General features: G+C 51.2%; 4 protein-coding genes across 5 annotated transcripts; 2 read left to right on the top strand and 2 right to left on the bottom strand.

Moving 5' to 3' along the window:
* Nucleotides 1–1,439: 1,439 nt before the first annotated feature.
* FOXG_11449 (uncharacterized protein) lies at nucleotides 1,440–5,035 on the top strand. Its single transcript, XM_018391071.1, has one exon. The coding sequence runs from the start codon at nucleotides 1,750–1,752 to the stop codon at nucleotides 4,843–4,845; it is 3,096 nt and encodes a 1,031-aa protein (XP_018249654.1). The 5' UTR covers nucleotides 1,440–1,749; the 3' UTR covers nucleotides 4,846–5,035.
* On the bottom strand, nucleotides 5,016–10,797 carry FOXG_11448 (uncharacterized protein). The gene is made up of 4 exons (XM_018391070.1): nucleotides 10,181–10,797; nucleotides 9,352–9,757; nucleotides 5,749–9,295; nucleotides 5,016–5,686 (listed from the first exon to the last, which is right to left on the bottom strand). Exons 1-4 carry the CDS (start codon nucleotides 10,282–10,284, stop codon nucleotides 5,370–5,372), a joined length of 4,374 nt encoding a protein of 1,457 aa, XP_018249653.1. The 5' UTR covers nucleotides 10,285–10,797; the 3' UTR covers nucleotides 5,016–5,369.
* A 605-nt stretch (nucleotides 10,798–11,402) lies between these two features.
* On the bottom strand, nucleotides 11,403–13,261 carry FOXG_11447 (ribonuclease P protein subunit POP4). The gene is made up of 2 exons (XM_018391069.1): nucleotides 11,978–13,261; nucleotides 11,403–11,919 (listed from the first exon to the last, which is right to left on the bottom strand). The coding sequence occupies exon 1, from the start codon at nucleotides 13,228–13,230 to the stop codon at nucleotides 12,508–12,510; it is 723 nt and encodes a 240-aa protein (XP_018249652.1). The 5' UTR covers nucleotides 13,231–13,261; the 3' UTR covers nucleotides 11,403–11,919; nucleotides 11,978–12,507.
* A 70-nt stretch (nucleotides 13,262–13,331) lies between these two features.
* Nucleotides 13,332–16,526, top strand: FOXG_11446 (acetyltransferase). 2 transcript variants are annotated; one of them, XM_018391067.1, is made up of 3 exons: nucleotides 13,332–13,799; nucleotides 13,894–15,748; nucleotides 15,826–16,526. In XM_018391067.1, exons 1-3 carry the CDS (start codon nucleotides 13,618–13,620, stop codon nucleotides 16,294–16,296), a joined length of 2,508 nt encoding a protein of 835 aa, XP_018249650.1. In that variant the 5' UTR covers nucleotides 13,332–13,617; the 3' UTR covers nucleotides 16,297–16,526. The 2 variants fall into 2 exon arrangements, with proteins under 2 accessions (XP_018249650.1, XP_018249651.1); XM_018391068.1 differs by having other exon boundaries at nucleotides 13,332–15,748.
* The last annotated feature ends 26 nt before the right edge of the window (nucleotides 16,527–16,552 follow it).

The raw sequence follows: 16,552 nt of genomic DNA, 5'->3' as shown, positions 1-16,552 counted from the left end.
ATTACGACTGGCGGTGGTTTTTGGCTGCCTTGGCATACACGGACTTGGCCGCTTGTTGCCCGCCGTACAAAGTGCGTTGTTTGGATGCCTTGACAGAATGCCACAGTCAGACTCACGCTTGAACACCAATCACGAGTTGCTGATGCATTTGCGGCTTCTTCAATCATGGCTGAACCGTTGTACGTCAGGCGCCTAACCACAGTGGCGGTGATAGAAACGCAAATCTCTCCAGTTTGAGGAAGCAATAAGCTTTTTCTCCAAATCTTGAGAGGCGCAAGACAAAACAAAAGGCCTCTCATAGGCTTCGGTATTACGCCGAACCTCGCGCTATGCGACGCAGAGACAAGTCTGCACCCACTTTGACCGTACTGGTAGTGGAGACTGATGCATATTGTTTGACGCTGGACGTTTTCCGTACACAGTTGCGTTCTTTAGTTTCGATTGGTACGGTTTTTTACTAACAGACCCCCGTTCTAAACGTCTTGGAGGGAGGCGCATGGCTTTCCCCAACTCTGTCTAGTTGCGGTCTAAGTGCATTGATAGGGTCTAGATCAGGGACTGAAAAGTGGGAATGGCTGATGAAAACGGACAAGGAGCCCTGTCGGCTGCAACGGACCCTGACGTTCCTTATTAAACGTAGGTAGCAAAACGAGAAGACGCTTGGCTGTATAAGACGTGATTCGACCGTAAACCTGGTAAGCCAGTTGAAGCTACTGAGCATGTCTGACGACGGTTGATGAGGGTATCCACAAGATCAGAAAACATCGTATCGGTTCTTGACGCTCTCCATCGGTTCGATTGAGCCGTTGAGTGAAATTTCTTCATTTGTTGAACAAGATGATGCCAGATGAGACAGGCCAAGGAAAGAAGTCATTTCTAGAACTCGGAGGTCATGGCATGTTTGAGCCAAGCTGCCAATCTTTCGATAGCCGTGCCATCCATCCTTAAAGACCAAGGCTATATGTGCCACCACCACACGATACGTAAGCTTTTTACGAAGAGACTTAGCTTAGGCGAAGAGAAGCGTTGTTCTCCAAATTCTTGAAATCCCAAGACAGACGAGCCTTCTTGGCCTGAGTTTCTCCAAGGCTCAGTTCAGTCTTGGGAGCAAATCGATATATCTATATATCTATGCTTGTTTTTGACATAATATAAAAAAGCTACACGTCGATCACTACAAAATATAGAACTGCTATTAAATATAGCATACTGTCAATCAGGCCCATACTACTATGTATATACCTGTCAAAGATGCAGCCATAGAGGATCATTTCGATTAGGGGCCGTTGACAGTTCGGCCGGGACGGAGACTCTGGTGGGGGGAAACTCCGTCGTTCTCGGTGGCCGGCCGATGAGGGGCAGCGAGCGGTGCGGAGAAGTGAGAAAAAAAAAAAAAAAAATCTAAACGGCGAAGTCAATAGAAGCCCACGACTGGCTGTATTAGTAAACACCAGGCACAACTCTATCACCATTCACCAAAAATTATACCAACAGAGGAATAAGTCCAGAACATCTCCTACGGTCTATGTATACTCTCAGAGTTGCTGCACTTTTATTCTCGCCTATTTCATATATCAGAGGAGCAGAGAGATCTTCAGTGCAGTGCAGTGCAGTGCAGTGCGAGGCCGGGGCCAAGACCTAACCCTGCCTTTTCAACGCCATAACGTTGACGCCCAACTGGCGTCGGTTTTTGGTCAACTAAGGCAAAATAAAATATTGTCTTGAGAATAACTACCTACACATATAGCCATGGGCAGTTTGGGCGAATGCGGTAGCGCTTTGCGTAATGGGCGTTATGCCTCTATCATTCTCTCGAAGGGCCCCGGTGCCGAGTCACAACCCGCCCCGAACTCTACCTCCGGCTCCGTATCGGACCCAGCTCCGGTGGCCGGGGCTCTGATACAAGCTCTCATTACTCGGTTGACATCCGGACCTGATGCTAAGATTCAACCTGCTACAGACACAGATATTCCCCAAGCTCTGGCCGTTGGTCTTGCTGCCTTGAACGCCTTCCTTCAAGTCAACGTCACTGGTCCTGTTCTTCCGGAGTCAGCGGCTCTAAGCACTCTTTTTACCAAGGTATGGGCTAGCCAGCAGTCGGATGATGCAAAAAAAAGCCACGCTCATCTCCACAAGGCTTGCCTCAGCTATCTTGAGGTTGACGGCGTCTCACCATATGCCTACATCCCTCACCTGGAACTCTTCGCCCTAGCAAAATACATCATCACGCAGGAGCTATGTCAAGTCGCCAATGACGTAGTGGAAATACATTCTGAGGAAAAGCCAACCAAGAGCAGTGTTGCTTGGACACAGCTTCGAGTTAACATCTGGCACTACAAGCTCCTGACCCAGCCCACTCTTGGACATGGATCCAACTTTGCTCGAAGCTCCCAGTGGAGCGACGTGCCAACGTTGGCTTCCCAGATTCTGGACGGAATCGACAATGTGAGGTCCAAGATCCTCGGAGAGGAGGTCTGGGCATCAGGTGATGATGGCTGGAGTCGCGATGATAAAGTGCAGTTCCTCGTCGAAGCGGCCAACAACTACATTCTACTCGGTCGCGACGACAAGGCCAAGGAAGCTATCAAGGAGGCCTCACAAACAAGCGGCCTAGAGTATGCACTCTCAGGTGCCCTTGGAAAAAGAACCAAGTTCCAAGAGAACAGCATCAGCCAGCTTGTCGTTTTGGCCAAGAGCGGTTCTGAGCAGCGAGTGGACGATGCTGAAGAGGAGGCCAAGCCGGATGCTCTTCAGCTTAATGATGACACTCTACACGAGGAAATTCAGTTTACCAGAGAAACGAACGGAAACGATAAGAAGGCCTCCCTTCCCGCTGCCCTGGCTGATCTCTCACCTGACGACCAGCCTCAACTCTCGCCTCTCGACCAGATCATTCTCCTCACTGAGGCTACGTTGAAGGATGCTTTCTCACCCATTGATACCCTAACTTCGGCAGAGGTGCTTCCCTACGCAGTGAGAGTCATCGGAGACAAGTCTACGAACTGGCAAATATACACTCAGGCATTGCTGGTCCGATCCAGAATCGAGGTCCACCGCAGCCGAACGGTTGAGCGAGGTGTTCTTCAGCTTCAGGCTGTGGCAGACCAAGTACTCACTGATACCACAGCGGAAGCCCAACAAAAAGCCGAGGCAAAGGAGCAAAACTCGGAGACAGACGCTCCAGCTATCCAAATCACTAGCCCTGACGAAGTTTCTGCGCCTGTTCAGCCCAAGCCAACATCTTTCCTGCCTGCGCCTAAGGCCTCTGAGTCTGCACCAGCTCATGTACGTCTTGAGTACATTCACGCTATCTGCTCACCTCCACGATGGCATCTAGAGTCTGAATTGGCCTACGCCTGGGCCGGTATTGGCTCTTTAGCTTCTGCTCTCGAAATTTTCAAGCGCCTCCGATTGTGGGCTGAAGTTGCACTCTGCCTTGCCAGCGCCGCTGCGTCAGAGGATGAAGATGGTCGTGGCAGTGGTGGTGAGGCGAAGGCCAAGGGAATTCTTCGCTGGAGGCTGTTCCACCGCACTGGTGACAAAGCATCACCTTTAGACCCTGATGATGAGGATATAGGTGAGGATGTCACACTTCTCAAGGCCGCAGATTTCTCTGGCCCTGAGCGCGATCCTCCTCCACCCAACGCTCCCCGACTCTTCTGTATCCTAGGTGACATTGAAAACGAACCGTCCTATTATGAGCGTGCGTGGAAAATCTCCAAGCACCGATATGCCAGAGCTCAAAAGTCGCTCGGAGAGTACTACCTGCAGAACAAGGAATGGGAGAAGGCCCGTGAGGCCTACAGGAAGGCGACAGCTGTCAACCGTTTGAGTCCCGAGATGTGGAGTCGTCTTGGAGATATCAGCTTGCGACTTGCGCAGTTCAGCGACGCCGCTGAGGCATTCAATCGTTCTATTGGATCTGCAAGCGACACAGCTGGAGGTGAAGATGCCCGAACCTGGAGTAACTTGGGAAGTGCTCTCTGGAGTCTTTACTGTGAGGTTGTTGCTGAGGCCAAGAACAACCTTGCTCTCGTATCAGAAGCCCCTGTGCCTGTCTCTGCAGAGGACGAAGAGGACGATGTTGCTCTCACCGCTGCGTCTAAGCCTTCAGATCGTGACCCAGCTACTCTTCTGGCCCAGTCCCTGGCGGCCTACAAGAGAGGTGCTTCCATCGCCCACGATAACTGGCGAATCTGGGATAACGTACTCACACTGGCTTCGCGTGTCCAGCCACCTGCTATTCCCGACATGATCCTCGCTCTGAAGCACATTATCCAAATCCGCAAGTCAGAAGACGCTCTCGATGCGGATGTTCTCGGGGCGTTGCTTCAGGACGCCGTGCTCTCTGTGGAAAAGCCTTCAGATTCAGGTGTCTATGAGCCTCCCCGTGGCACACCAGAACGATTGGTGATGCGACTCTTTGAAGAGGAAGTCGTCCCCCTCATCACACAGCGCTCTGAACTCTGGACCCTGGTCTCACGCCTGCGCGCTTGGAAAAGGGACTACGCAGGCGCTATTGATGCAGCAGAGCGAGCTTGGCGTGCAGCTGTAGGATCCTCTGGCAGTGGTCTTCTGCCTGGAGCAGCAGCCACGACAGCCGACGAGGCGCGAGACTGGACTGTTGATGAGGGTGCATGGACTATAGTTGTGCAGAGAACTGACGAGCTGGTGTCTGTGTTTGAAAACTGGGGTCCTTCAGTTGAGTCCATCGGCAGTAAATGGAAGGGCAAGGCAAGAAGCGCTGTAAGGAGTGTAATGGGCCGAGGAAAGGAGAGATGGGAGGGAAGCGAGGGTTGGAAAACCCTTGAGACTCTGATGGAAGGACTAAGAATCTCCTCCTGAAGATAGAATTTGGGTACGAAAAAGACCTAGCTAGGTCAAATGTCGATCATGATAGAAAAGAGTAAAATGAATTATAGAAAAGGCTGGGAATGAAATGGCTTCGAACTGGTCCCTTGATTCTGGTTTTCCCGGGCGAATTGTTAATTGAACACAGCGAAAGACTCGCAATTACTGGAAAGCTTCACAAGGTGACAGGTATGGGAGGTTTGGGATCATCAACAACGCTTCATGAGGCTTGAGCTAATCTCCTACACACTAATCAATAACTTGTAGTCGAATGAAAGTCGAACAACTTAAACAAGATATTTCTCCAGCCCAGCTCCAGCATCCATGTCATGAACAGTTTTTCTTCTTTCTTTTCCGTCATACATTATCTCGTGCCCTTCAAACTCAAAGTTCCGCGGTACGTCTTGGCCTGGCTTGTAGAATATTCTATCTAGATACCAGACAGAACAGCCTAATTCAACCAGGGAAAGTATCGCCATCTTCAGTTGACAAGATTCAGAACACAAAGATTCTGTCGTCTATTTCTTGCCCTTCTTTCGGCCTGGCACGACCTTGAATCCCGCGGCCTGCATGCTGGCATCATCGCGAGGACTAGTAGCGACTGCAGCAGCACTGCTGGAGCTTCCCTTCTTGGCAACTTCGCTCCAACCGCCCCCATTTCCTCCCTTGTTGTCGGGCTGCTTTTCGACTACTCCACGCTCAGCGAGCTTCTTGCGGCGAACAAACTCTTCGGCAAAATGACGGCCGTCCATGGTGGTCGAGTTGGAGTAAACAGCATCAGCAATCAAACCAGTGTCGAGGGGCAAAACATCGAGGGCAGCTTGAAAGGTAGGAACTAGAGGATTTGGTTAGTTCAAGTCAAATAATAATCATTCTGTACTTGTCAAAGGGACTTACTATCAATAGCACCAGTGATGCCCCGGGAGAGCTCCCGGTTCACCCACTTGTTGAACTCCTCCATAGCAGTGTTGCCGCCCTCAGCCTTGCCGTTAGTTGGTGCAGCTGGCTTAGAAACAGACCTCACAGGAGAGGTCATAGGCTTGATAGTTGTTCCACTGACAGATCGACCTTGAGACGAGGGGCCAACGGGTGCCTTGATCTTGCCACCAGCACCAACGGTTGCCCAGCCACTTCCAGGGGGTGGCGTGGCCACCGCAGCCGCCGCAGATGCAGCATTAGTGAGTGTAGACTGGCCAGGTTTTCCAGCGAGGTTGGCATAACTCTTTGATACGCTGGTCGGCGTTCCGGCTTGTGAGCTCACCTGCTGGCTTGCCTTCTGCTTTCGAAGCTCCTCCTCACGTTGGATCTCAGCGAGGGTCTTCTTGCTGGAGGCTGAAGCTGAGGGGGTAGAAGTAGATGTGGTTTTGGAAGGTCCGGGCTTGGACCAAGGGCTGGCAGAAGGAGCAGGCGAGCCATGACCCCAAGTGCTAGTAGCAGGCAGGCCGGCATTGGCAACGGCAGCAGTTTTCTCTCTGAGCGCCGCAGCCTCTTGCTCAAGAATAACCTTCCGCTGGGCAGCAGCAGCCTCCTCAGCCTTTGCAGCCTTTCGTGCCTCAGCTTCCTGAATCTCCTTCAGACTGGGCCCCTTGTGTCCTTCAGCGCCGTGGTCTTTGGCCCAAGGAGCCAGGGGTGGTGGCTGAGCATTGATTGATACGCTGTCAGGAGTTCCGGTCTGAGAACGGTTATACTGCTCAGGTAGGTTTGAACGAGCACGCTGAGCTGTCGGAGCGGGAAGTGGAGTGCCAGTGGACGCAGGGGGAGGGAAAGGCATGGGCATATCGGGCTCTACTGGCTGAGCGGCGGCGGCAGCAGCAGCAGCCTGAGTCTTCTGGACCTGTTGAGTCAGAGACAAGGCATCCTCAGCTGCCTTCTTCTTGGCAGCTCGAGCAGCCTTACCAGTTAGAGCCGGGGCCTCTATGGGCCGTTGGGTTTCTTCAATGGCTACCTCAGAGGCAGGGGAGGGCTCCTCAATTGGTTCCCCACCGTTGCCCTCGATATCCTTGGCCGACTTTTCAGCTTCGAACTGCGCTCGGTAGGCCTCGAACTCTTGAAGGCGCTCCTTGAACCCCTCGGGATCTTGCTCCAGGTTATCGGTGTCCGGAAGACCAGCGCGTGCCGCATCAGTGGCAGGGGCGCCAATAGGCTGTGGAGCACCAGAGCCTTGCAGGCCAGCAAGTACCTGACGTTCGTTATTTGTGAGATTGTTTAGGTCATCATCTCTGAAGGGGTCTCCGTTTCCCGAACCCGATGGCATGGCTGCTTGGCTACCAACTGGTCCAGTTCCATCAAAAAAAGCCCCGGAAGGTGGCATAGCACCGATGGGCTGCTGGTGAGGCATTCCGATGGGGTTTGGGGACGAAATGCTACCAAAGCTTGGCTGGCTCTGCAAGCTGTGCGCACTGGAGTGATGCTGGAGCATTGGGCCAGGGAGAGGGAACTTAGACATAGCTTGAGCTCGCATCACAAACTCGCGCTGCTGTACCATGAGATACTGCTCTTCTTGCTTACGTCTTTCCAAATTGTTCTGTTCTTCAGCCGTAAGAGTGCGTCCAAAGCTAGGGAACACACCACTTAAGGGAGGGACCACTCCACTGTTTCCCTGGGGAGAGAAAGGTCCAGCTTGGGTAGGGGGACCATGAGGAATACCAATCTGAGGAACCAAGAATGGCTCTCTAGAGTTCCCTATACGTCGGATGAGCTGGCCTAGGGGTTCAAATTCCTGATCCTCGACTTTCTTTACACGGAGGTCAGGGGTGAAGAAGTTCGCCTTGTACCAATCATTCATCTCAAGTCCTGTGAAGGGCCCCTGGACATGTCCAGAAGGATCAAGATATACCCATCTCATGCGATCAGGCATGACCATTGTGCGTTGGGCCTGAGTTGTAGGAGGCTCATTGCCGCCTTGCCCGCCACCAAATGGCAGACCACCGCCAACGGGAGTAAGGGATTGAGGAGCAGTTGCGGTGGTGGTGGGATGACTGGGTTCCCCAGTGCTAAAGATACCTTGTGCTGGGGAAGTTTCAGGGCCTGGGAAAAGTGCCCCAAACACACCGCGATTAGCTCGCATGGGACTGTCGCCCTCGCGAAGCGGTACGCCAAAGTTTGTTCGGCCAATAGCGCCGAGAGGGTTGCTCTGACGTAGGTCGGGCAAAGAATCGGAGAGACTATCATGCTCATGACTCTGCATCTGTGCCTGCATTGCGGGAGGGAAAAGAGAGCCCATCTTGCTGCCGCGGCCTATGCTTCCTGTCCCAAGACCACCGGCGCCGGCAGGTCCAAAGACATTGTTTAGGTTGGACAATCCAGGCGACTGGAGGTCACCCAAAGGGCTAAAAAGCGAAGCACCAAATGCAGCACCTAGATTAGGTCGCTCACGATCCGGAGTGCCAATTGCAGGATTACCAGAAGCGGGCCAGCCTGATAAAGTGTTCAAAGAAGGGTAGGCCTTGGCGCCAACGCTCGAGGTCTGACTACGATCACCTCCATCATAACCACCAAAGCCACGACCGATCGAGCCGAAGTTCGCAGGGCCATCGTGAAGGCTTGCACCGTGAGTCTTGTCGTCATTGGCATCGTTCTCATCATGGCCTTGTCGCTCAGCAGGAGGACTGCGGTAGGGATTAGTCTCGGAGGGGCTGATAGGGCCTTCATCCCCATGGGATCTGAAATTCAGGCCTGCCATGCCGAAGTCGCCGGCGGATCCCTTGACTGGAGTACCTAGGGTCCCTGCTCGGTTTGCTTGCTGAGACATCCCACCAGCGTCAGTATCCTGAGCTCCGCCAAGAACCGCGCTTCCTGATAGGGTATCATCACCAAATGGATCGGTATCGGTTCGAGGACGAGACCGCCAAGATTGCTGGTTGAGAGGGTTTTGACCCTCAGCTGCCTTGCCACTGAGGTTATCTGAGCTGTCCTTGGGAATGAGATGAGCCAACCTGCTCCCACTAGCAGCACCCCCAACACGTTTGTCACCAACGGCGGGCGAAGTCGGCAGTGCAAAATTACCAAAAGCTCCTACACCAGGTGTCGTCTGGTTGGAGGGTGGCCAGATGGGATTGGTACCCCCAATACCGCCCGTATTGGAACGCATCAGATTTCCAAAAGGAGGGAGTTTTCCAGGAGCGTCACGGAGAACGGCCTCACTATCGGACTCGTCGGCTTCAGCTTCTTTGAGATCGGTTTTGCTGCGCTGAAACCAGTAAGAGGGATCGTCACGAGAGAAGCGATTAGCAGTGGGAGATGCTAAAGCACTTCCACCAAAGGGATTGGATTCGATAGTCTCACGTCGTCGAGTCCCGGGTCGTGTAGCTGACGAAGGTGAACTGACGCCGAAAGTATTGGAAGTGCCCTGGGATAAGGATGCTTTACGTCCATTTGCGCCACCTTGGTGGGCGTCTTTGTTTTGGGTCGGAGGTTTAAGCGGCGAGTTTATCTCATTGAAAGCCTACTAGTGGTTAGCACAAACTTTGAACACCAGCGACAGTGCGGGGGCCGGCGTACCTCCTTCTCCTCCAACGACATATCCTGCAGTCCCATTGGAGTTGAATCTCCAGAATCATCCCAGCACGCGCCAGGTTCCTGTGGAATATGATTGTCGTTGCTTTTACCCCAGCCTCTAGGAGTATGTCCATTGATTTGGCCAGGATTCCACCCCGTGGCAAATAGACGAGTTGGGTCGTCGGCTAACCTTTGTGGACGGTACATCTCTAACAGGTCCTCTTTGGTGTACCGCGCTGGTGGCAGCTCATATGTCGATGGGGACGCAGACACAGGGCTTTCGGCGGTGGGGTGCTGAACTGCGTGATCCGTCGAGGGCGGCGGCTGCGAAGAAGGCTGACCCAAAGGAGTTGTAGATGATCGTCGGAAGGTAAGAGTTCCATTGGTAGAACGGCCATCTCTCCTTGCCCTGAGACATAATTAGTGACAGTTCGTGAAAACCAATCTGTAGTTTGTGGAGAATGCATGACAAGTTGTGGCGGGTCGTGCAACTGCAAGAGGCGATTTTGAGATGTTCACACTGGCATACGGTTCACTAAAACCAAGACAGGCACACTCCATATTATTGAAACCAAGGCAGAAGGTGCCCCGAGATTCTCAAGCGCCCATCGCGACAAACAAGCCAAGCGCTGTGCAGCATACAGGGTATTGCACACCACAACCACGGGCTACACGCGGGGCATCTGGGGGACACGGTATGCAGCACAACATCCACCACGATACCAGGCCCAGCTACTCAAGGCCAAAGGAGGATTTCGAAAAAGCCATTGTCTTTGCTGAAAAACCACAGGGGGAACAAAGCAGTTCAGTGGTAAGTAAGGTGAGTACTAACCAATCTCCAGAAGTAGCTCCTCTTCCATCAGCTCTTCCTCCCCTGGAATTGGCGTTTTGGCCAGCGGCAGCCGAGGCAAAGCTCGAGGGAAGATTGGTCGGCATATTGATTAACAGTTCGGAAGGACGGTAGTGAGTGTGAAACGTCTTTGTCGTTCAAGGCCGAGGGCGCGAATGTCGATGGTAGGTCGATTCGGTATGGATGATACAAGTGACAACTGAGGGGTGGTGACCTGAAGCTGTACTGTGGCTAAAAAAGGCTTGTTGACAAAATTGCTGTAGCGAACGCGCAACAGTAATGCAAAAAGCTTTAGTTAAAGGTAAGGATACGGGAGCACAAAACGCTGCTTGAAGCGATGGTCCAGAGACAAAGGCGGAGGGCGATGCGGTATGCGATATCGTAAACGATGGTGTTAATTGTTGTGATCGGCGGGGGAGCGCGACGTGAAGGCTTGGTAGATTGATGTTTCTTTTTTCGAGGATCCGACAAGAGGGTTTCGTGTGATGTTGCGGTGGTGATGTAAACGCTGTGGTTTGAGTGACCTTTAAACGGGGCAACGAAAAAAATCGAGTGGAAGGGTTTTGGGGAACCATTTATCAGATAGTGAGGTACCAAAGTTTACAAGTGGCCATACACTATCCCTCAGGTTACAGCTTACTGGTGGGTTCATCAAATAGCACTGTCCTGGTCATCTAGCCACCTAACTGGCAGCTTGTGATTAGTGGGGTTAGCTGTTACAGCCCGCTCTAAGAACTCAGAGTGGCAGCTACACAGGACTACGGCCGAGAATTTACCGGCATGTACTGCTAGCAGACCAGCATATTGAATTTCAGGGCTGGATCCTAAACGAAAATGGGGGCAAACTGCAGAAAGCCATTGGAAACTGTCCACTTCGAGTTTTGACATTTTGTCATCAGGGCTTGATCTCGGGAAACTGGTCGAACTAGATACCAGACTATTGGCTACCAGCCGCATGGGTCAGGGGATTCTATTCGATGCATCGATCAATATCTAACCTCGGTACGGACACCGATTTGAAAATTGGGCTATTCGTCTATTCAATGTGGCAAAGAGCTAGCACTTTACCATCGAAAAATGGTACCTCAAGGTATCTCATGGAACCCGTAGGACCACGAAGGGTCACGTGTCGTCACACATTAAGGGACTGTATGACATTCTTAAATGCGGCACGTCACACGCAACACGTTAAAAAGCGCGACGCGTTCTACCTCCCCATGAATCAGAACTTGAAACCCGAATATGGGCTATAGCCTTTGCCAAGTATGCACGCCACCAGACACAATGCTCAGCTATATGTAGACAGACGCCTTAGCTGGAGGGGTAAAGAGAAGGATACTATATCAAGAACAAAGTAGTATGAAACTTATTCTTCATATTTGAAATGTGATACGATCACTGTAAGCCAATTGAAACTTGCAAATAATTCGGAGGCCCTGATTATTGTATATTCCAACGCATTTTTGTATCGTAAATCCCCGTAATGACATTTGCCTAGGTAGTTACAGCGTTAGGTATGAACTAATTTCTTCATCCCCTGCTCGGGTCGTGGCGATAGGTTAACTTTCTGAGTCTGCCTCGTCTGACCTGGTACTCAAAGGCTATCTCTACGTCGAGACGATGATTTCACATCATGGCTCCATTAAAGGCCATTGAGTGAGGTACTAAACTATAACTTGCAGATAATCCGCATTTTGCAGTGCCATTAAGTCCATTCAATACTATTTGTGTCAGCTTGCACCTCTAACCTTTCTCCCCGAGACATCTGGCTGCACTCACCCTCCAATGAGAACCATTGATGAGTGTTGATCACTAAATACTACTCAGCGTACTCTTCATGGTGTTGTATCTGAACCCTCGTTGTACAACTGCGGTTAACGCTGGGGTTGGCGATGCAAGCAAATACAGATCTGTAAGTTCCAGCATAGCTGTTGTGGTTTGCTACACCCCAATAAAAACTTGAGATACTGAGGCGTAAATATCACAGCCCAGTTGATACTAACATTGTGTATCTTGATCCTTGACGCTCACTGTCCCCTTATGGACGTGGTATCATGACGCCTGCAAAGCGAGACGCATGTGTTTGGCAGAACTCTATGTGTAGGATGGGCACACAGTCTTTCGCATAGAGAGTAGGTGGTAACACCACGCCCACCTGAATGCGTCAGTACCCAATTAAGGATACTTTTGCCATCGCCCGATTGATTTGTGTTGATTCGAATGCTCTATGAGCATAAGAGGCAACGATGTCATCCATAACCCCCTGCATGGCCTTGTCGGTAACGTATAATCTCGATCCTGGAAGGCGCTCAAATATTTGACAGAAAGTGTGCTTTAAACTTCTTGTTGGCGCGATCTGCTGCCCTCAACATCATCTGATCTCCGAGAACCTCGCAAGCAAATTTTTTGTTTTGTCCACTCTCACCATCAGAGGCTCCATCATTAATCGTTATTTCGACTCGAAAAATAGTGCCTTCCTTGGGAACAACTTTCACTCCTCTTTTCTTGGTTATAATCTCGAAGACAAACTTGCGGTCGCGGACGACAACACCTTGAATGCCGACCCGACTCGGGCAATGGCTTCGAACAACTTGAATAGGAGCACCATGAAACTCGGCGCTGGCTAGTTTCGCCGCTGCACTGGGCCCTCCAGTCGAAAGATCGTTCCCAAGTAGCTCTCGAGCATATCCAAGCCACATTTGACTCAGAGGCTCATAGATGTGGTATTTTTGGCCATCCTTAGGTATGTCATGAAGGCCCAAGCTTCGCTTCTCTCGAGAGGATAGTGGCTTGGGTCTCTGTTTTTGCTTTTCCTTTTTATCTTGGCGAGCTTTTCGACGTGCGGCGCGCGCGTTGATTGTGGAAGGCGGAGGAGAGGTTGGTCGCAGGATGAGCGAGCGATGCTGGATCTTTTCCGAGTATATGCGATTCACACTGTCGGGGGAATGCGCTCTGGCCAGCAGATTCTGCGTAGCCTGTTGTGGTGCGCTGGCCATGGTTGATGAGTGACGCCGATAGCTAACTTTGTGCATGCTATGTCAAAAATTAACAACCAAGAAAAAAGTGTTGGGCGGAAATATACCGCGATTCCGAGCTTTGTGCAGGCAATTTTCTGGGGAAATGAACGGTCCAAGCTCCTTCCCCTTCCTTCACATGCCGCTCGGTAGAGTCAAATGATGCCTGCCCCACCCGGCCAATCCCGTCCTGTCGCAACTTGGATCTTCCATTCAGGATACCTTACTTGTCATAGTAATGAGCTGCAGTGCATTCAATGCTCTTGTTATCTGTATCATCATAGCCGAAGCTGCCTCGGACAGTGACGTGACTCTGTCACTTTCTTGCGATGAGAAAGAACGGTTGACTATCAATTACTCGCGCTCTACTCAAGAAGCTTAGCCTTCTCCAAGCCAGCATCCGCCATGTCGCATAACGAAGACGCGGTCGATGCATCGACCAATTCAGCGCCAGACCTTCAGATCTTGGGTGATGAAGTCACCCTTCAGCCCAGTGGCTATGTTGAGTCGCCATCCAAGAATATTCCCGAGGGAAAGGAAGAGGCCTTGATGGACAAGTTTGCCTCATTCCGCTCTGAACCTTTCCAGTAACGTGCCCTACTTCATCGTCGCCGGGTCCATTCTCGCACATATTGGCCCTTCTCAAACATATCGACGCAAACTGACAAAACCTACTTCCAGATTCCTTCGCGAAGTGTCATTATATGTATCTGGTCAAGGATGGCGAGCCTACGACCGTATCATTGGCCAGCCTGTCTTCTACTCCGGGTTCTCGGAAAACATGAAGAACATGGTTCTCTCAGCTCCTCTTCTTCAGCAAAGAATCAGCCGGCTTGCTGAACACCGCGTGGCTGTTGAAGAGCGCGAGGGTATGCTGCCGAGGGACAGCAAAGACTATGGCGCCAAACGAGCCCATCGACTCACCGAGATTGAGTCAGGTCTTCAAGAACTGGCGGAGAAGTGGACTGACGATATGATATGCAAGATGGAAAGCAAAGCGTTTATTCGTGGGGCCTACTATCTGACCACTCAGCTATTGACGCGCGCATATCATCAAGGTATCCATGTTTCCAGTGAAGAGGTTTTGCGCCTGCGCAAGGTGGCTGAGGTCGCAGCCAAGAAGAAACAGAGCATCATCTTCTTACCGAGTCATCGATCGCACGTTGATTACGTCTCGCTGCAGCTCATCTGCTACCGCTTAGGTCTTACGTTACCTGTCGTGGTCGCAGGGGATAACTTGAACATCCCAGTGTTGGGCGAATTCCTTCAGCATGCAGGAGCCATGTGGATTCGAAGGGCGTTTGGTGATGATGTCCTCTACACCACATTAGTCCAATCATACATCGACACACTACTCCAAGAAGGCTATAACTTCGAGTGCTTCATTGAGGGTGGACGCTCCCGTACAGGGAAGTTGCTACCTCCAAAGTTTGGAATTCTTAGTTTTGTACTCGATAGTATTTTATCCGGGCGTGTTAAGGATGCTATTATATGCCCTGTCAGCACGCAATACGATAAAGTTATTGAGACGGAGGGTTATGTTACCGAGCTACTTGGAATGCCCAAGAAGAAGGAGAATCTTGCTGACTTTCTGAGCGGTGGATCTTCCGTCCTTTCTTTACGCTTGGGTCGCGTGGATGTCAGGTTCCATGAGCCTTGGAGCTTACGAAAGTTCTTGGATGACCAGTTATCAAAACTGCCCAGCGTACCGCGCGGTCTCGATACTGATCATCAACGTCCAGAGGTCCGAGCAGTACGAGAGAAACTTTTACGCACGATGGGCTATCAGGTTCTGAGCGATATCAACGAAGTGTCTGTCGTGATGCCTACAGCACTGATAGGGACTGTTCTTCTGACACTCCGTGGTCGCGGAGTGGGCAAGGAGGAATTGAAACGGCGAGTTACATGGCTCACAGAACGTGTACGTGCGAAAGGTGGGCGCGTGGCCCATTTTGGCAATGCACCTCTTACCGAAATCATCGAACGCGGTCTTGAGGTACTCGGCAAAGATCTCGTTGGCGTGGTCGAGGGTCTTGCTGAGCCTACATACTATGCTGTCGACCGCTTCCAGCTATCATTTTATCGCAACATGACGATCCATCTCTTCATTTACGAGGCGCTCGTTAGTGCAGCAATGTACTCGAGAGTTAAGAGGGGAGGTGGGCCCCAAATGCAAGACATGCCGTTTGACGAGCTGAAAGAACAAGTATACTTTCTTTCGTCACTGTTCCGAGGCGAGTTCATCTTTTCTAGTGAGGGTCTTGACACCAATCTGGATCGGACTCTGCGAGGCTTGGAGGCAGACAACGTTATTAGGATTGACCGCGACGCAGAGGGCAACGTCACAATGGTTGGTCTTGCGGACCAGGAGAGAAGGGCTGGAAGAGAGAACTACGATTTTTACTGCTTCCTTATATGGCCTTTCATCGAGGCCACTTGGTTGGCAGCAGTCTCTCTTATGGGTCTTACTCCCCCCCTAGGCCAAAATGGAGAGATCTGGATTGAACAAGGCAAAACACACAACAGCGCACAGTTGGTAAGTCTTCATACACATGTTTCACTAGGTCATGCCGTCGTGTTTCCCATCATTCACTGTGCTCACAAAACATCTAGCTCGGCAAGACACTTTATCATCAGGGTGATCTCTCGTATTTTGAAGCTGTCAATAAGGAAACTCTGAAGAACTCGTACACACGCTTCGAACAAGACCAACTCCTCCACGTTGTTAAATCAAAAGACTCCAAAATTCCTCCGCGCGTGCAGCTCGACGCCTCCTGGCGAACTCCTCGCGATCCCAAGACTGGCGCGCTGCTAGCGGAAGGCAAACTTTGGGACTTTACCGAGAAGATTGCCAAATCACGACGTGAAGGCAAAAACCGTCGTGATGGCGCCACGGTTAGCAGCCGTGTGCTCCGACTTACCGATGAGCTCGGCCGTAAACTTTGGGAGGAAACAGTGGAAGGTGAACGCAGTGGAAAAGGCAAGGCCCCTAGCAGATTAAACAATGAAGAGAAGGAAGCTTTCGGCAAGAGTATAAGGCAAGTTAAGAAGAAGAGAGAGGAGAGGGCTCGGGCTCATCTTTAAGCCATGGGAAAGTCCTGTCCAGCATATCTTGGAAGGGTCATCCCCGACCAGCCTTTCGGTTGAGTGGCCTTGTGGAGCTATAACAACACATTTGGCAACTGATACGAATTTATGCATATATATCCAGTCAATACAATAGCATGCTTCCTATCTAGCCCTGGAGCAAGAAGACTTCAGACCCTGAGATAGGATGTTAAGATAAACTTACTAAAGTGCTACGTTAAACTTATACTAACTTACTTAAATCTTTATATCG

The sequence above is a fragment of the Fusarium oxysporum genome, chromosome 10, assembly GCF_000149955.1.
Source record: "Fusarium oxysporum f. sp. lycopersici 4287 chromosome 10, whole genome shotgun sequence".
NCBI classification, from domain to species: domain Eukaryota; kingdom Fungi; phylum Ascomycota; class Sordariomycetes; order Hypocreales; family Nectriaceae; genus Fusarium; species Fusarium oxysporum.
Note: the sequence above shows the minus strand (reverse complement) of the source record. Positions and strands in the feature narration are given on the sequence as shown.